General features: G+C 45.5%; 1 protein-coding gene across 3 annotated transcripts in view; it reads left to right on the forward strand.

Moving 5' to 3' along the window:
• The window catches only part of LOC146971979 (nectin-2-like), an 82,357-nt gene that overhangs the window by 14,185 nt on the left and 41,657 nt on the right, over positions 1-26,515 (forward strand). For all 3 annotated transcript variants that reach the window (XM_085801686.1, XM_085801687.1, XM_085801685.1), the window contains exons 2-6: positions 18,835-18,944; positions 20,356-20,605; positions 21,497-21,790; positions 21,949-22,066; positions 22,697-22,845. In XM_085801686.1, coding sequence (XP_085657812.1) covers positions 18,835-18,944; positions 20,356-20,605; positions 21,497-21,790; positions 21,949-22,066; positions 22,697-22,845 — 921 coding nt within the window. The remainder of the gene's footprint in view (positions 1-18,834; positions 18,945-20,355; positions 20,606-21,496; positions 21,791-21,948; positions 22,067-22,696; positions 22,846-26,515) is intronic.

A 26,515-nucleotide genomic window follows, 5' to 3' on the forward strand; every position in this document is an offset into this window, starting at 1 on the left:
ATATTCACGCTGAGGCGGCCTTGTTGCAGCCGTGTTTGACGCGTTTCATTTTCCTACCGTGGGAACAGGCCAGTGAGTAAGAGTAAACACGTGAGGCACACGTAACACACATACCACAGCGTGACCTTCACGGTGCCCCTGTGGTGTATGTATGTATGTACGTATGTATGTGTGTTTTTTTTTTTTTTTTAAAAGCTATTGTGTTAGGGAAGCACGACGGACCCAGTGGGGGATGAGGGATAAGAGGGGTCATTCATTCATCTCGCACACATCCTCGACACACGCACACACCTCCCTCACAGGCCTTTCATCTTTACTCTCACAGGCTTCTCTTGTTCTGTCAGTCTCGCTGAAGAGAAAGAAGGGCAGAGAGAGAGATGGAGGAAGGATGTCAGAGAAGGGCTGAGAACGGGGACGGGTGAAAGGGATGGAGGGGAAAAGGGCAACAAGTGATTTGAGCTGACTGTCTCCACACACCCCTGTACGGTGTACATTTAGGACATCCTCAGGGTCAGGCTTCAGCGTCAGACCTCAGATGAAAAGGTATAAGGTCTCAGGAAAACCTCTGTTACACACGCCTAAGAAAAAAAAGTGGGCCGTGCCTTGCTGTGCCGTACTGCGCTAGTGGAAAAGCGCCATAAGTTGTTACACTGAACGATCACATTGAACAGCATCAAGATATAAAGTTCTCACACTTCAGTTTTCACACTGAACGGCCTCACCACAAAAGTTGATATAGATGATTCTGACTTCCGGGATCAATAACTCTGAGACATGATGCCTCTTTCACGTCGTGATAGCACAGACTACTAGCTACAATAATGAAAAACTGATTTTTTTTCAAAAACGAGCTGTTCTCTGGATGGATAACATTGATCTCTATGCACAGCCGGTAGCGGGACTCGTCCGGCTAGTAGTAGTCTGTTAGTCTGTTGACAATTCTTTTCCTGATACCGTTCAGCGTGATAACTTTTATCCTGAGGCAGTTCAGTGTGACAAGTTTTTTTTCTTAGGCCTTTTAGTCCGATGACTATTTTTCATGTGGCTGTTTGGTGCGAGTGTGACAGAGGTTTTCCTGAGACCTTATACCTTTTCATCTGAGGTCTGATGCTGAAGCCTGATCCTGAGGATGTCCTAAAATGTGATCCGTACCCCCCCCCCCCCACCACCACCACCACCACCACCACCCTCCACTCTTCCCTCTCCCTCTGTCCATCCCTCACCCTCCCCAGGGCTTGCCTCAGTGGGTCGGTTCTAGTCTGTCTGTTTGCTGATGACTCCACTTGGAGCAGATGTGATGCTCAGCAGCTGTTGCTCAGCTCTGCAGCACCCGCCACCCCCAACCCCCCCTTCATCTCTCTCTCTGCTAACTCTCTCTCTCCAGCTCTCTTAGTCTCTTATGTTCTTATTTATCTACGTCTTTTTTTTTTGTTCTCTGCCACGCAGTTGCTCAACTGTAAATTGGTGGATTTAATTGTATTCTCAGATCTCTTTTTGCATTCTCTGACCAGTCTTGGCAATTTGTTTCGCTTTCCAGTCTCCCTGATGCAGCTGTTAATGTTCAAAGCATATTTAAGATTTTTGTCACAACAATAAGTTTGGGATCTCTGCAAGTTTGTCGGCCACATGAATGCCAACTCTCACGCTGTAATCATGTGTAACAAATTCTGGCCATTGATGGCAGTTTCTTTCTTTTTTTTTCAGAGGGCAGAGGGAGAGCGTTATTGTTCCTCCATAAATCTGGCGAAATGACAGAAATGTGAACGATTGTGTGTTTGTCAGCGCGATTGTGTGTGCGTTTGAGTGTGTTTGTGTTTATCTGCTCAGTCGCACAATGCTGTTCAAAGCCAGGGCCCAGAGCTTGAATTAGAATATCTATGTTTAGCTTGATGTGAAGATGTATAGAGACGAAATGGGACTTGGACACCAGAAGAATGATGAAGTGCGTTTCATTTCGGCTAAGTCCCATCAGTGGCCCGAGCTGCCTCAGATAGACTTATTAGAATCTTTCTTGAATGTCTCTGTGTTCATTTGCTCTCTTTCTGTCTCTCCGCTTGCATCTCTGCGAGGGTTGGCTGGTAAACTGAGCATCCTCTGACAGGTGCCCTCTCGTCTGAGATTAGAAGCGAAGAGGGAGAGGAGCTGGAGAAGGAGGGGGTGGGTTCACGTCACTTTGATGACTTCAGCCTGGAGAAATCTGTTTCTGGACAGGCGTGTGGTTGCATCTGTGTGGCAGGGTGCAAGTGCGAGCATGTGCATAAGCGCACGCCACGCACGCACGCACGCACGCACGCGCCTGAGCGAGCCATATCTGTAATTGGTTGCCGCAGCCGTTCACCGCCGCAATGCTCACAGCTCGGCCTCTGATCTTGTGGAAATCTGGGATCAGTGTGGCAGATCCGCCTGCTAATCAGCACTCCGGGCCCGTGCACAGGAGCGTCAACCTGTGCCGCGGCGCTCTGAAGGCTGGAATATCACCGCGCTCCGGATTTAATCGCTCCAGAAATCCCTTAATGGGAAACGTTACGTGCAGCCTAATTTGAGGATGTTGAGATAAAAGTTTGTTGTGAGTGTGTATGTGTGAGGTTGTGACAATGATGGTGTTTGTGTGAGTCCTGTGCACATGACTGAAACACTGATAAGAGATATCGAGCGCCACTTTGCCCCTGTGCTCATGATGATAAGATTACAACAAGGCCAGATCACCGGTGGCTCTCTGCACTTTAGCCTTCTGGTCTCTCCCCCTCTCTCCGTGACCACTGGGTATTCATGGTGGCATACGGTGCAGCGTCACAGGGAAATTCATAAGGGGGAATCATCACTCATTCCTGGTTCTCCTTTGAGGACTGCGCTAATTAGCCGGCGTCTGTGATTAGTTGGCTTGTGTTTGATCTGCTTCACTCCTCTCCCTCTCTGTTGAAAAGGCTGCCTGCCTGCGCTGCGATTTGGCTGAGGTGCACCAAACACACTCAGGCAGACACACAAAGACTCAAAAACAGACACACAAAGATGTACACAGTGGCAGATTTTTCCCTGCCTTTCGGAGGCACTGCAGGTGGCCTCAGAGACACAGTATCATGCACAGGCAGACAGCCACACACACATACACACACATACAAACACTCGTGAGCTATAGTGTGCCAAACCAAAGCATGCAGCACTTCAGTAGAAAGAGTGCAGCTGTTAATATTTCACCACTGCATCCCAAGAACTATGTTTACTTTCACTCAGAGAGGTTCAGTCTGTCAGTGCAATTCCCCTGAATAACCAGACCTTACATTGCTTACTAAAGCAACATGGAGCGTGGGTGGCTAGCTGGGAAGTGGATTTACTTAACTTAACCCCAAGTGATTACAGCTAAAGATGAGCGAATTATGAATGTAATTAAATTTGTACAAATCCCCCTTTGCTCCCCTTTTGCATTGGGTCTCAATGGCAAAGCACAGTCGGGGATATCCATGCTGCATTTAATATGACACAAATAAGAGCAATTCTTTGGTGCATGACGGAGCACTGTCTAATTACACGGAGACTGAGATATTGAAGGGCCCGTCTGTCCTTGAAGCTGGCCACTGGAGCATGGCAGGGCCATCTCTGTCTGTTCATACCCCCATCTATCTATCCCTCACTTCCCAATCCTCTGTGTGTCACTCTGCCTTAAAGGGATAGTTCACCCTAGAATGATATTTCGCTCATTATCTACTCACCCTCATGTTGACTAAGGGCTGGAAGAAGTTTCAGATTCCTCCGTGGCTTCTCTGAGTTACAGGGGGTCTCGGCATAGCAGTGCATGTCCATATAACGGTTGCAAAGGGACACCGGAGCTCTTCGTAAAAAAACACACACAAAAAAACATCCAAATACCTCCATGATGCTCGTATGTAATGTCCGTCTTGTGCTGAAGCCCCAAATTGCGTAATTGTCCCGAAAAAAATTAAATATGTCTATATTTTAAGCTTGTTTGTAGCGGAAGCTTCTCGAAGCTCCTCTTCCTGGTCCGTCCAAATCTCGCGTGATTTGCGCCGGCGTCAGCATGCGTCAGTGCGGTTACTGCGAATCACGCGAGATTTGGACGGACCAGGAAGAGGAGCTTCGAGAAGCTTCCGCTACAAACAAGCTTAAAATATAGACTTATTTAATTTTTTTCGGGACAATTACGCAATTTGGGGCTTCAGCACAAGACGGACATTACATACGAGCATCATGGAGGTATTTGGATGTTTTTTTGTGTGTGTTTTTTTACGAAGAGCTCCGGTGTCCCTTTGCAACCGTTATATGCACATGCACTGCTATGCCGAGACCCCCTGTAACTCAGAGAAGCCATGGAGGAATCTGAAACTTCTTCCAGCCCTTAGTCAACATGAGGGTGAGTAGATAATGAGCGAAATATCATTCTAGGGTGAACTATCCCTTTAAGGGGGGAGATGGTAAACAAAGACGGCTGCAACCCAATGTAATGACGACCTGACAGGGGACAGCTCCAGCCTGTGTGTGAGAATGCTTTTGTGTGTGAGCGAGAGAGAGAGAGAGAGAGAGTGTGTGTGTGTGTGTGTGTGTGTGTGTGTGTGTGTGTGTGTGTTTGTTGTTGTGCTCCTCTTTATGATCTCTTGGAAGTGGTTTCAATCTTCTGAGAGTCAGATCAATTGTAGCATCATCGTGATTGCTGAGCCATTACAGGCTAAAACCAGGGCCCATGCTGCTATTGAGGAGAAACTTGATCCACTGGCTTTTTCAGACAGGTAAAGGTTTTCAGCACAACAAGTAGTTTATCCACAACACAAACACCCAGCGAAGCCCCACGCTCGGTTGCCGATTGCAAACGTTTTTTTCTCCCTTCTCTTAATACAGTATGCAACTGTATCTTTAAATAGACTGATTGGTTCTGATTGGTTTTTGATTTTCATTAACCCCATTAATTAACCTCATTGTTTCATAGATGTATCCTATTTATTTTTCTTGACTGGCACACAGAAGAGGTTCCCTTTTGACTGGCTGACCTCCTTTACTTTTCATCATGTGTACTGACACCTGAGGATGCAGTGATATTGTAATTTTTTTTTTACAAATCAATACCGCATTGTTGTTTCACCCTCAGGGTTCAAAACAGGATCAAGATTGTTCTTTTTGTCTATAGTTGTTGTTACAATCCATAGGGCTGTAAGTAACCATAATTTTCCATTATTGATTAAACTGTTTATTATTTATTTTTCAATAGTAAAAAATAGCCCAAAGGCCAAAAGCTGTGTCTGCAAATTTAAGTATTTTTTTCCTCACAATAACAATTGAGACCACAGAGGTATCAAGTTAATAACAATAATATAATTCACCAAAGTCACGTCTTAGACGCTAGAATATCGGGAAATGTTTGGCTTTTGTGCTTGACAAATAACCTCCTTAATTAATAGATTATCGACATAGTTTGTGATTACTTTCTGTCAATTGGCTGTTTCAGCCTGACTACCCAAAGCTCAAGAACTGCTTTTTAGATGCAGCAACCCCAGTGTTATACAGCGTGAGAGAATGTAATTTGTCAGCATATTAGTCCAGTGAAGTGTTTGACAATTAATTACGGTGGGATGTGTTCACAGTAATGGTTAAATGTTGACAGCAAAGAGTGAAATGCGTCAGTGCAGCTATTCTTAATCTCTCTAAACAATCTTTCCTTTAACCTTCTCCTTTTATCTGCAGGTTTCATAGTTATCAGTAAAGGGGAGAACCAACCTGTAGAGCTGTTCACACCTTATTCTTGCAGTTCATTGAAAATTAGCACACAACGTGGATTCCTGTGTGACTAATAAATTGTAAGAGAAATGATTTGCATGCTGAGTCTCTGCAAATGAGAGAAGAGTTGCTGCCGTCACGAGGGTGTTAATGCTTTACCTGCTTTTGTAGAATATTTTTCTGTGGCCTTCATCTCCTCTGGCTATTTAATGATCTGTAGTTTTTGTTCTACTTATTTATTGTGAGGCTTTTAATTGTCTCCTGCCTGATTATTATGAGAAGTTTAATCTGTCTGTGGAGCTGTTTTAGAGATAGTTTTAGCCGTGTACTCTATAGCCTGCTGCAGTATGTGCTCTTTTATTGCGTTACCTTGGTTGTAGTCACGCTGCCAACCCGTCTCATCTTTTCACTGTATTTTGTTTAAAATGTAAATTTGTGACCTGTCGAGCTGTAAGTCTGTCTTTCATTTTGCTGCTCATTCATTCGCCCATCGGTCAGAATCAAAACAATACACCGTGCTCTCAAGGCAAGTTGTCATAGTGACTGTCCTTCAGGGCATAATAAAAGTTGATCTTCACGTTCAGGACAAAGAGAAGAAACGGAGTGCGAGCCAGTGAATAACCCTGAGCGCTAACTCCTCGTTCGTTCCTGCTGTTAGTCTTCTTTTCCATTGTACCCTATAGAAACGACACTTCTCCACCATCTCTCTCTTCTCCTCTGTTTCATCTCCTCCCTCCTCTGTATCACCTTTCCCCTCATCCTTTATGGCAGAGCTGATGGGGAGGTTTGTGTTGAAGTGCAGAGTTTCATCTTACCTGCCTCCCATTGAGGCTTAAAGACAAAGGGCCGCTCACCTCCGCCCTCACAGCGCACTGCAGACCTGCAGGAAAGAAACTCCAGCGCATACAATGCAGCTGTCCTCACATACAATGCACGATTTTCTTTCTGCTTTTAATTGCTTCCCTTATCTATTGTCTTCCACTCCCATCTTTTTGCTCAGTGCTGCTACATCCTACCTGTCTGATGTTTACTAATTGTTGCCGCCCTCCTCCTCATTTGTGGTGCTCATTTATCTTTTTGTAAAAAAAAAAGGTTAACTGAAATTATTATTTTTTGAACATGGGTACATACTTTACTGTGTCTCTGATATTTTAGCCCTTCACTAGTTGTATGAGTCATGATCATAACAAATCATACGTTTTGCTCATGCTAGCAATACTTTTGCAAGAGTAGACACACTCAACTTTTCTTTTTCTTTTTTTTTTTTGAAACCAAACGTGGGTGTTGCAATTTGGAACATAACTCGCCTGTCCTCTCAAATCGCTCCCTGCAGACTTCTTTTCAGAGCTCCTACACAGGCTTGCCATCAGTAATTCAATCCAGCTGGTTGTTGCTGTGTGTTGTGACGGACACAGTCATCAGTTTATCATAATACTGGTCCCGCTCCTCCTTGTTTGTTTGCTTGCGGTGCCCGACCTTCTGTCTTCCATATGGCCGGCATTGATTTGGTAACATGCTGTGTGATCCTCCTGACAGACTGACTGTGTTGATAGCCGTCTCCCGCATATCACAGCACTGCGTTTTAATCCTTTAATGTGCAGTATAAATTGGATCGGTCTCTCACCTCCTCAGCTATGAATGAGGTGCGCGTTGGCAGCGTTGTTGACCAATGGGCTTGTCAGTAGCAGATCTGAGTGACACTGTCAGACGAGCAGCTGGGGAATGGAAACCACCCCCCACCACCTCTCCTTTCAAGGTGAAATTAAGGTGAACATGGGCGAGAAAAACCTGGAAACACAGCTGTGTTTGGGACCGGAGGCGGGGTTGTCATGGAATTCCTCTCACTTTAACAGGCAGCTCCGTTTTTAATTCGGGGGAAAGGATCACACCCAGCCTGAAATATCCTCTCTGACACCTCGGTAGACTCTCACATCCAAGTGTTGTTAGGGAGGCGAAAATAGGACGCGTAATCACATTATGTTAACAACTGACATACCGAGAGACGACTGTATACACACAAAATGATGGATGAAGAGATGGATGCACACACGCATATGCAGCCTTCCTTGGACATTTGCAAGAAGTATCTGGCACTTTTCTCCAGCCGTGCACTTCTGACTTAGCTTGAGCCTTTAATTCATGGCTATTTCCGAAGTGAAACGCTGCCAGTGGATGTACACACACGAACGCACACACACACACACACACACACACACACACACACACACACACACACACACAAACAGACACGCTTCCAAAGTCATTCAGAGAGTGATGTCTGAAGGATTTTTTTGGGCAAGCTTGCTGCTAGACCTGATAAAGAGGTGCAAGGCCTCAGCATGCATAATGGGGAATATATCAAGATATTTCCTAGACACTGACCCCAGACCTGTCTGCAAAATGTTTTCCCAAAGCGCCAAATTTACATTTTATACTTGCACACCGACTGTAGATCTGTCACTATGGTCACCCGGCAGTAAAACCCAATATTACATGCAGGGCTAAAATAACATGCCCAGTACAATTACCATGAAGGAACGATGGCACACAGGGCTAGAATGAAGAAGTCAGACAGAAAAAGAACTAGCAGAGTGAAAAAAAAAGTAGTCAAGGAACAGCAGAATGAGCTAGGGGGATGAAAAGGATTTATTCCGAAATGAAAAGACAGGACAGGGCTATGTCACAGAGGGGGGAGAGGAAAAAAAAAAGAAAGTGAGCGATGCCGAGAGAAGGCGAGAGCAGTGTGGAGGTAGAATGATGTGCAGGGCCCGAGCAGACAAAGCAGAGCCAGGAAGCCGCAGGGGAGCTGGGTGTCTGTCAGCCATCCAGCCAGTAAGTTATTCAGTCACTTATTCAGTGGGTTGAAGCGATAGCAGTAGCAAGGCAGTATGGAAGCAGCAGTTATTTGTTTGGCTTAGGAAAGCGGTGTCCTTCCTGTCCACAGTAAACTGCCTGTTACGAGCGAGACTTTACTGACCCGAACGGGCCCAGCGCCAGATTAAAACATGCAATACCATAAAAACCGCGCTCTCGTCTGATGGCCTCGGTCATTTCCTTTTCGTGCTTTATGTTTTATACACCTCCACTTCACACACTTGCAGTGTTTCTTTATGTCCCCGAGTCCTTCTTTATCGCTCTCTTCTCTCTTTGACCATCTCTCTTCTTCCCTCATCCGCTCTCCTTCCTCCCTCTCTCCTGGGTCAGGTACAGTGTAGATGTTGGTGTCTATCAATAATGAAGAGATGAGAGGAGGAGGAGGAGAGCACACTGCTTTCGTTCTTACCCGGGGATGAATAATTCACCCAGTGGAGAAGAGTGCCTCTCCACCCAGTGTGTGTACTATCTTGTGCGCTCCTGTGACTGCCTGTCTAAATGTGGTTATGCTTTACCTAGCAGTTGTAACGTGTGGAAATGTGTTTTGTCTCACCACGACCACACAGACACACAAACACACATTTTACACACACACACACACACCTGTGCACCATTTTGACTACTTTGCAAGTCGTTTTTATCTGGTATGCACGGCTTTCCCTCCGCTTGGCAGATGCTAAATGATTAAGCATGTTGCGTATGCTGTTTGGTTGTAAGGTTCATCCTGTTGTGAGGTGTGATACACTGCGCTAAAACAAAAAGAAACCACCATGTGTGTCTGATGGATCACTCCCATCTTTCCAGTTGCATTCAAAATAAACATTACCCAGACCTTTTTCAGACCGGTTTGACCGACAGAGCTGGCGAGGCTTGAAGTAGCTGGTTTGTAGAATCTATGTAATAGAGAGTGAAAGATAGAGGATGGGAGAGTGAGAGAGGGTCCACAGAGAGCTGTGTGCATATCTATTGTGTATGTAATTTCATGTCAGCGCCCCTGCAGTTAAATGGCTCGGAGATCCCATTGTGAATTTTTCTTTGCCCGTTTCCTCTTACTCTCAAACTCATGCATAGTGTATAGACTTTCATGACAAGACCGAGGTCAAGCTCAGGATTGGATACGTTGAAGCTGTGGCATTTTGTGCCGTGAAGTGTCCACGTATGAAACTTAATATTTTATTTGAAGGTTGTTGTTTTTTTTTTAAACCCTGTTGGGTCTTTTTTCATTAAAATGATGCACTTAATTGAATTGGCAAATGCTTATTTTTGCAAATGATATTCACTGGAGTCCTAGGGCATGTTTGTTCTAAACGGGCAACTAAATAGGAATATGCATCAGTATACAGATGCATGTGTATACACACCCACACACGCACATTCACTAAACACACACACCTCCCCGTGCAGATTTCTCCTCCAGCTGTTCATTTCTCCTTGCCACTTTGAAGCCTGTTCTTGTCTCCCTGTGTCCCTCCCTCCAAAGCCCCTTTTTCTCCTTCGCTCCCCTTCTGCTGCATTTCATGCGTTTCTGCTTTCCTTCTTCATTTCTGCCTGTGCGTCTGATTCCACTTCTCTTTCCACACTGTGTTCAGAGTCGGTTATCATGTATTTCATCATGTCACTGTGAACAAAGTGAAATGTAGCACTCCCTTCTTCTCACACCTTTTTTTTCCCCCTCCTGCTCCTCTTGCATCACAGGAGTTGGTTTTTACCTCCTGTCTCCTGCATGCAACCTCGCTGTAACACCAACCACTGTTTTTTTCTTTGTTACATTTCCCACTTGAACATCTGTGATGATTCTTTTTTTTTTTTCTTTTGAGACTATATCACATGTGATAGCCTTGAAGTTCTTTGAGGTGTGCTACTTCACCAAACCGAGGTGCTTTTGACTAAATTGCTCCCGCAAGTGAAGCCAACAGCATGAATGGATTATGATAGGATGTCATCAGAGTAGTCCGTAATGCACAGTAGCTATGGCTAAATGTAGCTTTCTCATGTGCAATCGATTGGCCCCATATAGAGAGCCCAATGGAAAGGTCAACGAGAAGACGAGACACATCTCAAGTCTTCATTTCCTAGTTTTATTCTTGGCTTGTCAAACTGCCTGGCCTGTCAAAGCTAAGCTGCATTCCCACTCTGCTCCCTGCATACCAAAGTATCCACATCTAAATGTGTGTGTGCACATGCACACTGTATGCACATTCATTGTAGGAGTGTGTGTGCTGCATGTGTGCCTGCGTTCATGTGTGCGTGTGTTTTGTGTGAAGGTCAGAGTAACCAGTACTGCAACAGTGTCGGGCAGCGGCAGCAGCAGCAGACGGCAGGTTCAGGTTGGTGCTGTTCCAGACTCCAGCTGATAACGGCTATTAGTACAGACCAGCAGCAGTTTGGACATGACACACAGCCACAGCGGTGTCACTGTTTTTAGTTCAGATGTAATAATGGAAACATCACAGAGAAATCACACTTATAAGGGCAGCTGCACAGGCAGGTCATTTTGAGCAGAATGTCAGATGGCACATGTCAGCTTTAATACACATTTGACCGTCACCGCTTATGAGTTTTCAAAGCCGCACAAAGGAGCTAACGGAGTAGCAAAAGAAAATGAACAGTCAGTGTCCAAATAGCAGGTGCACCAGGCACAAAACTGCAATATTAGGTTATTTAAAACGATAAAAGGAACGGTATTGAGCACTGGGTGAGAAAGAACAAGCTGTTGCTCTCCGAGAGGGATAAACAGGTCAGCTCTGAAAGAGTTGGATTTAATGTAACAATGGACTTAAAATGATAATTATTGTGAAACTTTAATTGTACAGGGTTAATTTCCACTCTAGTTAAATAGCACAGGAATTGCAGCTTTCCCATTGTCCAGCTCCACTGTTTGAAAACTGAAGAAAAACTGTTTTATTCCCATAGCTGAGGTGACCATTATGGAAGTAAATGCCCCGAAACACCCTCAAAGCTTCGAGTCAGCACTTTAACCTCACTTATTGTTTCATTTCAACCCCATTTTGTTGAGTACAGATCCACAATAACACGAAATGTGTCACTGCCCAAATACTTACATGCTGTATTGTACAAAACTACAACTCAAGTAATAATTGCGAAATTGAATCGGTGCCTCAGCTCCAATGTCTCCAAAAAAAAAAAGAAAGAAAGAAAAGAAAACAGCAACTAACAAACAAAAAAGAAAGAAATTACACATGGGGAGCCTCACAATGCTTGTATTTGTTAGTGCTTTCATTTAGAAACCACTTGTATCCAAGGCCAGTGCACAAACATGAACATACTGTTGTGCTGCTGAGAATAAAACCCCAGACCGCTGAACAATGAAAAGGAAACATGACCTGCTGGGATCATCCATGGCCATTTTTTTTCCCTAACACTTCAGATTCTTGTTTGGCAGAAGTTCAGGGATGATTTGAATGTCTAATAGCATGGATTCCCATGTGGTCATGCAGTCAGGGGCACTCCCTGATTGTAGTGTTGTGGAATTTTTTAGATCTGCCTGTTGTTGGGAGTCAAAAAAAAGAAAACAAGACCAATGAAATATCACATGCATTGGTTTAATTCCCTATGGAGAGGGACACAGCACAGAACTACATGGCAGTCCAGTAGCTCAGGGTTGTGCTCACTGACCAGTGGTTGCAGGCAGCCCCTTCTTATACTGACTTCTAAGCCTCTGGCAGTCTCCAGGTAATAAAGCAATCAAGATACAAGATGTTACCCTACAGGCATTTACGATACTGTAAGTCACATGGTTATCTTGTGGTCATCTGGTCATCCTCACTTCAAACAGATGGTTTAAAGCAGGGGTTCTTAACCTTTTTGACCTTGAGGCCCAATTTTTATAGTACAAAGTGGCCTGGGGCCCATTAAATAAATATATAAAATACTATTTATATAATATATATAATACTATTTAATACTTTTTTTTTATTGCAAATGGCATTCTTTTCATTTCTTCACAGATAAACAAATTTAAACAAGTTTTTACCAAAATCACTCTGCTTTTCATATTTGAAGACCACATAAAACAAAGAAATATTTGTCTGGAAATTTTTTTTTTTTTTTCAAAAATCAAAAAATGTTCTTATCAAGTCTCAACAAAATAGCACTTCAGTAGATATTGACCGTGTGTCATCACAGTAGATGAGGTGAGTAGTGACTGAACTGAGGCTGTGTATGTCGACGGGTGTGGTGGGGGTGTCAGCGGCGTGGAGCGGGTCTCTGTAGCGGGGACAGCTCCGTGACACCGCAGGTGAGTGCTGTAGGGACGGGGGCGGGGGGCTCACGGCAGCACCGCTGCTCGTTGGAAACAGCAGTGATGACGACGTGCTTTCACGTCCGAGTCTCCAAACCAGAAGCGTTTGTAACAGTAACAGCACTGGAAAAGTCGCTAGATTTGTCGCTAGTCGCTTTTGACTAAAAGAAAGTCGTTAAGAGGGTTTGGAAAGTTGCCAAGTTGGCAACACTGACGTTACCTAGCGTTGCTCCTCACAGGTTCACATGCAGCACTGTGTGTGTGGTACATAGAGGTGTGGTAGCGGCCCCGCCTCCCCCCACAGAGACAAAGATCCTGGATGACTGACAAGAGGCTTCACTCCCTCTTGTCAGTCATCCTGTTTGGAGGCCAGAGACGCAGGCCGACTTTGGACATGCCTGATTTACGCAGTGCGTGGCCCTTGCGGCCCACAGGTGCAAAACTGAAAGTTTTTTGCGGCCCCCTGGGGGGTGCTGGCGGCCCAAGCGTGGGCCGCGGCCCTATGGTTAAGAATCACTGGTTTAAAGAGAAATTATGCAAGATTTTTACCTTAATTAAACAGCTTCAGAGATAACTTGTTACGGGGATGGAGGCTCTCTACCTTCCACCTAGCGCGTCTCTTGGCCGAAAACCAACCTTGCAAGATCAGTGCCTCCGACCCGGTGTTACAGCTCTGGTCTCGGCAGCACCGCAACACAAACACACCCCATGTCCAGTAATCTCTTGTTTATGACAGATAGGACTACACAGATATACGCATCGTAACGCGTATATATGATAAATAACGTTATCCACCGCTCTATTGATTGCTTTCTTGTTGGCTTTGTTGAAAACAAATGCAGGGAGGAGGGTTGGCAAAACAGCGGAAAAGCGTCAGGACATACAGTAGTTCCCCTTTAACATACCAGGGTACAATAGGTTGTTACACTAATCATCCTAACAGATTTCCACAGAATAAGACCACATCAAAATTTCCACCACAGTAGAAGGCAGGATGATGAGCTCTGCATATGAACAACTCAACAGTTTGGAGGGACTTCCTACATAAGTGACATAAGACCGGTTGATTACTGCGCTGGATTGAGCATAAAGACAATTTCTGCCAGTGAACGAACCCGAAGAGGATTTGAGCCGCAAGCGATTGACTTGTGATTTGCTGGTTGATACTGTGCATTGCATTATTTTGATCTGTGGCAGACATCATTAAGCCACCGAGACTTTGTATCGTGAAATCTGACGGAGGATTTCCCTCCCAGCATCATGAAAACTCATTTCATGACATCACAAACCCCACTCTCGGGTCCAAAACTCAGCGGAGAATCAATCTAAGTCCTCCCTGTAAGAAAAAAAAAAGATTAAGTTTGAGTAAGAAAAGTGAGAGCCAGAGCAGGCGGAGACAGATCCCATCAGGACGGGAGCGTGATGCTCCATCCAGCACTCGCTGCTGCTTATATCAGTGCTATTATTCTTGAGGAGTGGAGAAGGTGGGCCCAACAATAACAACAACAACAAGACAATAATGGAAATGGAGAAATTCACACAGACCTGGAAGAATAATGAAGGTGCTTATTGAGACAGCAGTGTGCTAGAAAGGCCAAAGGAAAACACACCCACATATTTTCTCTCTGACACACACATACATACACAATGAACTGCGAGGAAGCAATCTTCAAGAACGTGGGGGAATGGGGAAGCTTCATTCTAGCCCACCTGACAGTGCATAGCCTCTAGCTTGATGAAATGGCAGAGTCACTGAGCTCTGAAGGCCATTAGATATTTTAGGTGATGGCCTGCGCTCCCTGTCCCCCTGACGCTGTGCTTTTCTCCACTATAGTGGGGATCAGGCAGAGGACATGAATGCCATTAGGCGTCGGAGTCAGCCAGCCAGGCAGCGAGGCAGGCGGACACAGCCTGATAAGCGTATGCTCGTTTTTATAAGCCACGGCTGGTTCAAATGGGCTCGTGGAGAAAATTAGGATTTTTCCGGGGTTTTTTTCTTCTTTTTTTGGGCGCGTGACTCGCTCTCTTGCTTTCTCTGGCTCATTCACACTGTTTCACTGTGTAGTTTTTTTCTGTCTCTCTATTCGCAGCCACAGTGTTTCTCACAAGGTCAGGTGTGGAGTCTTCTCCCTCTCATCTGCTTCTCCTCGCTCTGTTTCTCTCTACCTGTGCCACCCCCCCACCCCCACCCTCTCTCCACCTCTCCATTTTTAGTTTCTCCCATCACATCGCTCTTGGTCGCCTTTTTTTCCCACCTACTTCCTCTCTCACTCACTCACTCACTCACTATTTCCCTCTCCTGAATGTCTCCCTCTTTTGTCCCTCAGCTGTCTTCTATTAACCTTGTTTATAGCTCACACCGTCTCCTCCTCCTCTCCTCTTCTCTCACCACTTCCTCCTTTTTCGCTTCCGCTTTCATTCTCTATTCCTGGCACCACGTTCTCTTCATACCCTTTCATCCCCACTTTCCCTACACTTCACCCTCCTCCACGCTCACCCTCCATCACTTTGGCATTCCTAGGCTGTCTTTCGTCTCCTCCTTTCATCCCTCCATCCTCCAAGCACACTTCCTCTCCTCCATCCTTCCTGATTCATTTTCCCTCTTCACAGACGAATGGTGGGAAATATGGAAATGTCAGCATGACCAGGCAAGGGATCAGAGAGGACTGTGTTAATATGACAGGGCTGTCGCAATGCCATCAACATAATGTGAGTGTGAGTGTGTGTGTCTGTGTGTGCGTGTGCATGCGTCTCATCATGTGGGCGTCAAAGACATGATGATAGGTGACAGTCCTCAGGATGGTGGCATCTGACTATTTGAGGATGCTGAAGAGGGCAGCTTGTGTGTGCACGCATTTGTTGCTTCACGTGTGTTTGGCGTGGTGTGTGTTTCTTGTATGTCACCTGCAGGCAGCCGAGCTACTGTAAAGTAGAGCAGAGCAGCGGTGACACAAGGCTTCTGTTCTCACTCTCCTCCCCTCCAACCCTCTCTTTCTCTCCCCGTGTCGCTCCCTCCTTTCTTCTCACTCTTACCCTTGAACCGTCTTCTGTAATTCCCTTTAGTTTGCGTCTCTCTCCCCCTCCCCGTCTCGCTTTCTTTCTGTGAACAATCCATTCCTTTCTAAATATTTATACTGACAATTACTATTTCAAATGCTGCCTTGCTTCGGCATTTCCAGTCTGTCGTGTCCATGTACGTGTGCACACACACACACGCACACAAAGACGCTGACTTTTTCCTTCTGTCTGCCATTGTATTGACACCGAGTCTCTGAGTCCACAGTGCTGGGGTTTGGGGACTATCATGGAGGATGATGGCGTGCAAGTCTTTGTATGTCTTGTGTGTAACATTCATTTCCCCGGGGTTGTATGGAGTCTCATAAGGCCAGCCTGTCTCTCATCTAAGCTCTGGCAGGAGTTGACCTGTGTTGGCTCTGCTCTTATTGCCTCAAAATGACAGACAACAGGCTCGGCCCAGCCCGGCTCAGGTCTTCCCTACATTATTATAGACAAACACTACAGCTCTGCATGCTTGCATGTGTTTTTGTGCAAAATTTTTGCACACAAACACACAAAAATTGAAGCAGAGTGGTGTTGGGATTAACTTTTTTCAAATTAAGTAACACAATTATAATTACTGAAGTTTAAATGGGCTTGTTAGCTGTTACTTTTGACTTCTGTAAAATGGACAACTGCAGGCAAATGCAGACAAACGCAGCCATAGCCCGACTTGACTGTGTTGCAAATGAGCGCATCAATCAATCAGCATTAGCCCGCACAATGGCCGACAGCCCGACTAATGCAAGCTTTTCCTCCTGGAAATGTGGACTTTTTTTTCTCCCTCCTCAAGGTTGAAGACAAAAATAAACTGAGTTGTAGTCTGTATGCTGCTGAGAGCACTTATCAATTGAATAGTAATTATATTCCACTGAAGCACCTGGTAAAACTATACACACTCCTCTGAAGCTAATCTCAAAAGACCCCCAGTGAAGCACAGCTGACCTGACTTCATACAAACAGCTAAGACTTGTTTGTAAACCCAAGAATTAGTCTGCACCGTCTGTAAGCCAGAACTAGGCACATTATCAGATGTTGTTGAAGCCAAGCAAACTACCCTAAGTCAGCAGCACTGTAGATAGACTCTCAAAACATGCTAATTGCATTTTCCTGTTCCACTACTTTTTTTGTCACAATGATAATGGGTTTAGCAACAATTATGCTCCACAGTGTGTCACACGCTCAGCAACACCAAAATAACATGGCTTCATGTGCATTAATGAAATAATTAAGAGTAAACGAAAGGAATTCTAAAAACTAAATGCAATTTTATGCAGTAGTCAGTGAAGTGAAACAAGTAACAACTAAATACTACTGTACAGCATTTTGCTTGGTGCTGAGGCACAGTAAGTCATCTTCCAATGCCACACTGTGTAATGACCTCTCAGTCTGACTCTGTCCAGACACCCCAATCAAGACAGCTAATCAAGGGCCTCACTAACCTTTTATCCCCATTTTTCTTCCTCTGCTGCTCCTGATTCCAGCTCCCATTGTCCCTCAGCTAATTTGTAGTCAGTCAGACTAACTCAGGTGGACAGACAGGAGATTGATCCTCACTAAATACTCTTTTGAAAGATATATATTGGAAAGATAACAAGCCAATAAAGCTGTCTTGGGACTCATATGTGTCTGAATGTGTGAGTGCACGTGCTTTTGTGCGTCTACTTGCACAGATATGCTTGTGTGTCTGCGTGTGTGTCCGAGAGGGAGTAAAAAAGAGCGAGCGGCTCCTCTCTCCAGCAGCTATAAGGCTCTCTGCCGCTCCCACGGGCCGCTTAGTGGTCGTCCAGAGGTTCCTCTGCGGCTACAAGGGGGTTGTTTTGTGGTTGTAAATTGGGCTGGTCCTGGGAGAACTGGTGTTATTCTAGGAAAGGCTTGTTTTCTTCCACTTTCCCACTCAGTCTTTCGCTCATTCCTCCCTCTTCTCTTCCTCCGTATTGATATCTCAGATCTCCCAAGAGAAGAGACGGTGTGGTGTTTATTGCTCGTCAAAAGAAAAGGACAGCGCTGCCCTTTCCTCTTATCTCGCACCCTATGGGTTTCATGTGGGTGTATGTGTGCGTTCCATCAGCCCTCAAGATCATATTAGTTTCAACACAACAGCTTTGGCTCAGCACAAACTGGTGGAACTAGTTCCGCAAGTAATTGTTTGTCTTTAGGGGAAATTGTGTTTCGTTGATACTGTTTTGTGTGTGTGTGTGTGCGTGTGTCTACTATATCCTTCCAGTAAACACACTGAAAGGGCACACACACTCACACACACATGTAACCCCGGCTGCAGACATTTGAAGTTATGTATCTGCAGGTAATCCATTCTTACTTAAAACAGCTACCATCTTGCTGACATACACTAATGCGCGCTTACTCATACAAGTAATTACATTTTCACAGAGACCTGGATTACACACACACACACACACACACACACACATTGCACACGCACACGGACAGATTGTCGTTCTAAAGCTCCCTCACTCTTTCTGTTTCTCGCACACCCACTGCCACAACACACCAAGGAAAGCATATTTATTTTGACTCTTAGCTGTTGCGCAGGAATGTGTCGGCACAGCAAATGGCAGGCTATAGAAAAGCGAAACCCATCCTGATGATTTATGACCCATGAGCAAAAGAGGACTGGCTTTCCTCTTCTTTTTTCCCCAGAATACATCCCTCTCTTTTTCGGCCTCTTCATCCACACACGCACAGTCATGGAGAGATACCAGACTCTTGGCCTACTTGCCTGGGTTCACTAATGCTGTCCTCTGTCGTACCAGACACTTCCCCACTGTCCTCATTTATCACCGGCAGGCGTTGTACCGATACTATTCATCTGTTTCCTTTCTTTGTCTCCTCTCCTAGTTTGGAAATAAAGGAAACAACAGACATTAATGTTTCTCTGTCTTTGTCTTGGTTTCTTCCAGGAGCAACTGCTCAGCGAGTGAAGGTGGAGCCAGAGGTTTCGTCGTATCCCGGCCAAACAGTCAACCTACGCTGTGCCTTCACCGATGCCACTGGAATCCAGCTCACGATGGTCAGATACACACAGACACGATGCAGTTGTTTTTCTTTCCTTTTTTTTCAGTTAGGGTTTAAAGCAGAAGTAAGCGATCCGGTCGTTTTGGCTAATGCTGCGTTCCAGGCAGGCTTTTGAAACCGTAAGTTACAGCTTCAAGTCACGACTTATGACTTTGTAGCGTTCCAGGCAACCCGCAACTCGCGTTTCTCCGACCTGTTGCCTGTGAAAGTCACTATAACGGCCACTCGTGTTTTTCCGACCAGTGAACTCGCACAAGATCTAACTGGTACGACTTCACAGGTCGAAAAAACACGAGTTACGAGTTGCCTTGAACGCACCATAACTTCTTGTCAGCCGATGGAGTTAGCAGCCCCCGCCCTCGTCATGGATCTATTGGTCCTCGTCCCTACGTCACCACATTCACGCGCATCCCTTGGCTGCACACACAGCCCTTCATGCCGTTCTCTCTCCTCATTGGATAAAACTTATAGGATACAAGAAAAGTTTTCTCCTCGGCTCAGAGCAGAGCAGAGGGACTGAGAGACCCGTGTTTCGGTCCAAACACTCCATGTAAGTGATTGCTGTTGGAAGATATAACTATTTAAGACATATATTAACACAGAAATATCGCTTACTTCTGCTTTAATTACTTTCTTATCCTAATCCCACCACACTCGTACTTCATAATATTACATTCTTATGAAAATGTCGGTCACATCCTGAAAATGCAGCTCATTGTGCTGACTTGACACAATGTGAATTGCTGAGTTTATCTAGGACTACAACTGAAGTGAACATACAGTAAAATATAATATTTGTCTAAACAAATACATTTCTTTATTTTCCTTTAAATTAAGTCAATTGTGCATTAACCTGATTCTGCAGGTATGAAACAGGTGGATAAAAGTGATTCATAGTGATCTGAAATAAACATTGAGTGCTTTGAAGTCCATGTGTCTTGTTTATTTGGCACTCTAAATCTTAATCTAACAAATCACAGCCCACAGAAAAAATCCTGAGGCTGTAATAGTTTTTTTCCTTCATCACATTTAGACACAATGTTTTATTACTCCAAACAAACAATACTAAGCTTCATTTTGCTTCAGGGGATTGAGTATGGTAATGGAAACAGTTCTTTGTACTTCTCAATGAAGGAGGAAGTGACCGGTTCCATTTGGTTCAATGAAGAGCAGCTGAGAAAAGAGAAAGAGAGAGAGAGATGATCATGAACAACTCTTCATCCATATTCATTCCAGCTCCACTCATTTAATTATGATGCTGTGGACGCTGCCCTGTGGAGTTTAAAGAGAAATGTGGACGTCTCAAAACCCCCTCCAGTGTCACTTATCAACACCATGACGAATGAGGCCTGTTTGATTTCACCGTGTACACATCCTAACCACTCACTGTGTCTGCTCCACCACAGGTCACGTGGCTTTACGAGCCAACGGGAGGGGAGAGGATCAACATCGCTGTGCTTCACCCAAAGTTTGCACCCAACTACCCTGACTCGCCTGTGAAGGGCAGGGTCAGCTTTTCACCCAGTCCTCCAGACCTGACCAGTCCCTCTATTCAGATCACTGATGTCAGGATGAATGATGAGGGGAGGTACATTTGTGAATATGCCACCTACCCCATCGGCAATGAGCAGGGCATCACCCAACTGGTCATGCTGGGTAGGTCACTGACATAATTTATACCGTTTACTACAGTTTTACCATGCTTGCTATTATGTATTTATGAAAGAAGAGCCTTGTCCTCTCTTTCTGTCTCTGTCACTCCCTCCCTCCCTCCACCAAAGGCTGTATGCAGGTTAAAAGCTTGTCCAGCTGGGTTTAATTGCTGTTTTAAGTGGTATTGTCAGATCAATTGTGTTCTTGTTAATGCAATGGAACCATTGGTCTAACCTTGGCCCAGCACCAGTGCCTCTTGTGCGCTCTCCTCTCCCTCCAACGCATCATGCCTGCCTGCCTCCCCTCAGGCTTTATATTGATCCGGCTGCTTGTCATGCCGGCTGTCAGCTTCTGTCCTGCCCGCTCTCCTCTGATCCCGCGCTAGTGTCACGGAGGGCAATCGAGGAGCCATAAGGAGTGAGATAGAGTAGAGGGGGTGGGTACTGACAGAGATCATGTGGAGATTGAGAATTTGTGTATGGAAATGCACTGCACCAGTCAGGGAAATAGGTTATCAATGGCAGGTGATAGGGGATAGAGAGGGAGTAGATTAAAGAAATGGGAGGAGAGTGAAGGAAGATTTAGGGTTTGGGTGTGTTTGCACTGCTGCTCATAATTGTTTATCAATGGAGGCTGTGGAGAGAGAGAAAGGACAGTAGAGAGAGTCTGGGTGAGCGGGGTACAGAGGATGTGTGGAGATTGAGGTTTTGGATTTGCCTTTGCCAGACTGGTGACTCAAATTGTTTATCAATAATGGTGCACATTATCTTTTCCCTCAGCTGTTGTATTTCCATTTTATCTATCTCTACATCCTTTAATCTTCTCTCTGCTACTCTGCATCCCCTCCTCTCTCCCTCCACCCTCCATCTTTGCATCAATCCGTCCATCCATCAGCTAAGCCTCAGAACTCGGCCTCCATCGTGACAGTGAATGCAGGCACTAAGCCGGCCGTTGTGGCGCGCTGTGAGTCTGTCGACGGCCGCCCCGCTGCCAAGATCTCCTGGGTGACCACAGCCAATGGCAATGGGACAATGGTGTCCAAGTCAAGTGCAGACAACACCGTGACAGTGACCAGCGAGTACTCTATGATTCCTACAGCGGCAGACAACGGGAAGGACATCAGCTGTGTGGTGGCACACAGGACTCAGACCAAACCAGAGAGCTTCCCATTGAAGCTAGTTGTCCAATGTAAGATCACACACACACACACACACACCACCCAACACTAATTAATTCCTAGTGCTGTTCATACTCTAACATGATTTCAGACCTTGGAGTAACTAATTAAACTCATTGCTGTTTTTTTCTTTCTCCTCCCGTCCTCCATTCATCTGTCCTTCCCTCAGACGCTCCTCAGGTGACAATAGCGGGTTATGACAATAATTGGTACGTGGGTCGGACAAATGTCATGCTCACCTGCCAAGCTAATTCAAACCCGGTTCCAATCTCAGTCCAGTGGAAGACGTGAGTATCAGCACATCCTCTTCCCTGTCTCTTTTCCATAGGTCTCTTACTTTCTCTTTTCTGTTTCTTTTTGTCTAATTTTCTGCTTTTTGTCCTTCATTCCTGGGTCCAGACTCTTCACAGAGCTGTAATCAGCGCTTTTATTATTGCCACTACAGCCCCATGCTCTGATTATGGAGATAGCCGTATAATTTCTCATAATGGACTCTGTGACTTGAGATTTAACCCTCGCATAATGAGAGACGCAATATGAGTCCCACTCTCCCTTTTTCCTGCATTATCAGCTATTAACATAACTGTGACAAAATTTGAAAAAAAGAAAAGTCTGGGACTTTAAAATGGGAGAGATGAGATTTTGGGCTCAGATCCAGCTGTTTTGATTTTCCTCCTGTCCCCACCGTATTCTCCTCCACTCTGTGATAATGGATTGCCTATTGAGGAGGAGAAACTGATTGGTTTTGCACTGCCGATCAAGATTAGTGGAATTTGATGACTTTACAGAGTACAGCTCATTTCTGTACATCTGTCTTAAATGCTCTCCCTACGCTCAAAAGTGAAACCACAATCCTATTCTCCTTTTTATTTTCCTTTTTCTCCGCTCTCATGGTAAATATTCTCACGTCTCTGCAGGATGTCAGGAGAGCTGCCAGACACGGTGCTGATCAAAGACAACGAGCTGAAGGTGCTGAAGGTGGACGAGGCCGTCAACACCACTTTTGTCTGTGAGGTCAGGAACCGCATTGGCACCAGCAGGGAGCAGGTCGCAATCTTTGTCAGAGGTGAGGGCCACAAAAAAAAAAAAAAGCACACACCGCAACACATGCACACAAAAAGGTAAATAACCAAATGCTTCTCAAGATGTAGGTCAGATAACATCTAAAAATATACTTGAACAAGCTTTAAGGACATTATGTGTGGTATTCGTCACGCAAGAAATCAATTAGGACCAGATGTTTCCTGCACTTGTCTACATGATAAATAGCATTCAAACCATTGCTGTCATCACAGATGCATTAAAACCACAGCCATGTTTAATTTGCAGAAGTTGCTAATCTCACACATATAAATAGTTCACAGAAAACATGCCAAGTAAAGCAGTGGACATTGCAGTGGTGAAGTAAAAAACCCCACTTGGGTCTTGTTCATCATCTAAACTGTCCTCCGCTTTGTATGTGAAAACATTTATATCCTCCAATCTGATACACTGGAACAAAGTGCAGTTTCATCACACATGTTACACATTTCCTGGTGTGCTATGCTCTAATGTCTGTACCCAGGGATAAACCAGGTTCTGCTTCACATGTCACATGAACACAAACACAAACACACGTACACACTCTCTGTGCTGAGGACTGTCTTGGGTCTTGGGACTTAAGTTTAGGGCTAAAGCTGCTCTGTCCATTATGTGTGTGTGTGCGTGTGTGTGTGTACATCTGTGACTGCAGAAGGGAGTATGTGTGTGCATCTGTGAGTGTGTGTGCGTGTGTGCATGCATGCACTTGTGCACTTTTGGGTTCTCCCCTTCAACTTTTCATCCATCCTTCTCTGTGTCGTATTTAGAATGCATGTCTCTTCTTCTGTGTGTCGCATGTGGAATTGGATGGTCCTTCTCATTGAAATTTTTGCTTTTCTTAAATGAGAGAGAGCAGGCCGCCCCCTCCATAATGTCATGATCAAAAAGAGCGAGTGAGTAGCTTCTCAGCAGTACCCTCGTGCATCAGTAATGACAGAAGATGTTAAAGCAAAGTTAAATGAGCACTTTCCGTTAGAGTCACTGTCTTGAAGAGAAGTCTGCAATCAGTATAAGTGATAGATTTTACTGACAGTGACACTGTTGACTTTGACACAAAGTGGATTTTCAGTGATGCCTCGGGTTTAGCTGAGACGAGACTTGCGACGAGAATTGATTATGTGTATGTGCGTCTGCTGGTTCCTATTTGTGATCTTTATTTGTTGTATGTATGCAGGTGTGTACATCTGTCTCTGTACTGTTCAGCTTGTTGTTTTGTATCTTGGTATCTTAAGTCTTGGAAATCACACCATCCAGACTGGAGCCAGTAGAGATGGAAAGCAGCCCGTACTTCCATTCCTGTCTCCTCCTCAGTAGTTTGGGCTACACCCCTCAACAGGATTCACTCCTGCATTTCACCTCATACAAAATACATCCCCCCTCCACTATTTTGGCTCATGCCTGCACTTAACCGGAAGTTATTTTCTGCTGACATACACGTAAACCTTGCACCTAATGGGAGAAAAAGTGCCTTTCTCTGGTGGCTACATCTTAAGAGCCACCCGGCTCCTTCTTCGTGCCCTCATTTCCTTTTTTTCCCTTGTCCTCTTGCTCAGTCTCTCTATATATCACTACTTTTTCATTCTTTCTCTCTCACCCCCCACCATCTTTCCTTCAGTCCCTTGTGGTGCCACGGCATGCGTCACCACTCCTCTGGGGCCACTCTCTGCTGCTGTATCGTAGTGTTGCCGTCTTCTGTAACACAAAGGATGCCACCATCTCCAACTGTGTAGTACAAGCAACAACCAGGGAGCATACAAAGATCCAGGCAGCAGAGTGGGGAAGATGGAGACAGAGTAAAAAAAAAAAGAAGAAGCAAGGGAACGTGCACCAGGATAAATCTGTGCCAGCATGCAGTCCTGACACTCAGAGAAGGGGAGAGAGCAAAGGCATGAGGGATGGAGGGAGAGAGGCTGGATGCTGACGGCATTTAAAACTCCCATGGGAATCTTGTGCCACTGCATCCTATCTCCACTGCTACTGGCCTCCACTATCTCTCAGCATAGCGTGTGTGTCTGTCTGTCTCCAAGCCTCTCAGAGCGGATCAGTCACCCTTTGCTGCTTCAGCTCCTGGCTGCTTCGCTTCTCACTCCACCATCCGTTCTTTTTTTCGCTCTGTCTTTTTTTATCCTGCGTTTCCACTCCTCTCTCTCATTCTTCATCCCACTTTCTCCTTCTTTTTTTCTCTCTCCTCTTTCTTTTTTCACTCTGGTCTCTGTGGTCTCTTCCCGTGTTGAACGTCCCACAGTTCCCTTGTCCTGTCATCTCCCTCCTCCATCTGGTCTTGTTCTCTCACAGCCGACCACCTCCTCCCTCCTTCCCACTCCTCTCTTACTCACTGGCAGAGGAGGAGGAGGATAAGATGTGAGCTAAATTCGCTGGCAGTTAAGGGGTGACTGTGGCAACCAGCAAGTGTCAGAGCGAAGGTTTGAAGAAAGCTGAGAGATGGAGAGAGGTGTTCAGACAGAAAGAGTGGTGGTTTAAGTGAAATGAAAGAGTGCGTAATAGTCGAAACAGAGGGAGAGAGAGATGTGGACTGACTCCAGATGGAGGTGCGATGGAGGCTAATGTGAATGCGTGTAGACAAACAGGGCTAAGAGGGGCCGACAGGCGTGAAATGGCCAGCACCTGCTACATAGCAGGTCCCCCTCTCCCTTATACCCCACAGCTGCATGACACAGACGCACACACAGACACACACACGAGTGTGTGTGTCTGTGTGGGTGTTTGCTGGTGTCCTCTGCCCTCAGTCTTGTCCTGTTCACCTGGAGGCAGAGAGAGGGATGGATGTCCTCTCCTCTCCTTGCCTCTCCTCCTCTCATCTTCGATCCTGCTGCTTAGTCACACACACATGTATCCTACCTGCCCCCCCCCCCCTTCGATTTATCTCTCCCCCACTATCTGTTTCGCTGCAGTTTGCTCTTTTCATTGCATCTCTCATCCTCTCAGTTAGCATATGCTCTCCCCTCATCCCTCCTTATCTCTCTCAGGTTGTCTTTCAGCCTTTGCAAGTCTGGTGCTGATCTCCCTGCTCAGAGAAGAGACTCCTGCCCCTAGCATTCTCTCTCTCTCTCCTTCTCATGTCCATGCTGTCTCTCTCTCTCTCTCTCCAAGCTTAACTCTTAAATACCAGTAGCTCTTCCTTAATCACAGCTTAGTACTCTCCATCCCTCCATCCATCCCTCTATTCCAGGCTCCTCTCGAGGGGTGGGGGTTTCTTGTGTGGCTAACCCAGATTCCCTCCCTCTTCTATCTTGTTTTCTTCCCCATCGCTCCTTACAGGGGTGGCTCATCTGAACCTAAAATTATTAAATCTCCCATTTGAATCCCTCACGTGATCTGAGGGGCTCTTCAGTTCACGAGAAAAGAGTTTGTCTCCTAGTTTGGTACATTTTCTCCCTTTTTTTTTTTTTTTTTTAAAGTATATTTTTGGCTTTTCATGCCTTTATTCGATAGGACAGTTGAGAGTGTGACAGGAAATGGGAGGCAGAGATGGGGGGAATGACATGCAGGATAGGGCCGTCCGACGCGGGACTCGAACCGGGGCCGCCTGCAGCGAGGACTATAGCCTCAACACATGGGGCAGGCGCTCTACCAACTGAGCTAAACACTGCCCCCATTTTCTCCCTTTTTAAGACTCATCATAGGAGACACTTCAA

This window comes from Trachurus japonicus, chromosome 16 (genome assembly GCF_045865225.1).
Source record: "Trachurus japonicus isolate A0001 chromosome 16, Traja_1.0".
NCBI lineage: Eukaryota > Metazoa > Chordata > Actinopteri > Carangiformes > Carangidae > Trachurus > Trachurus japonicus.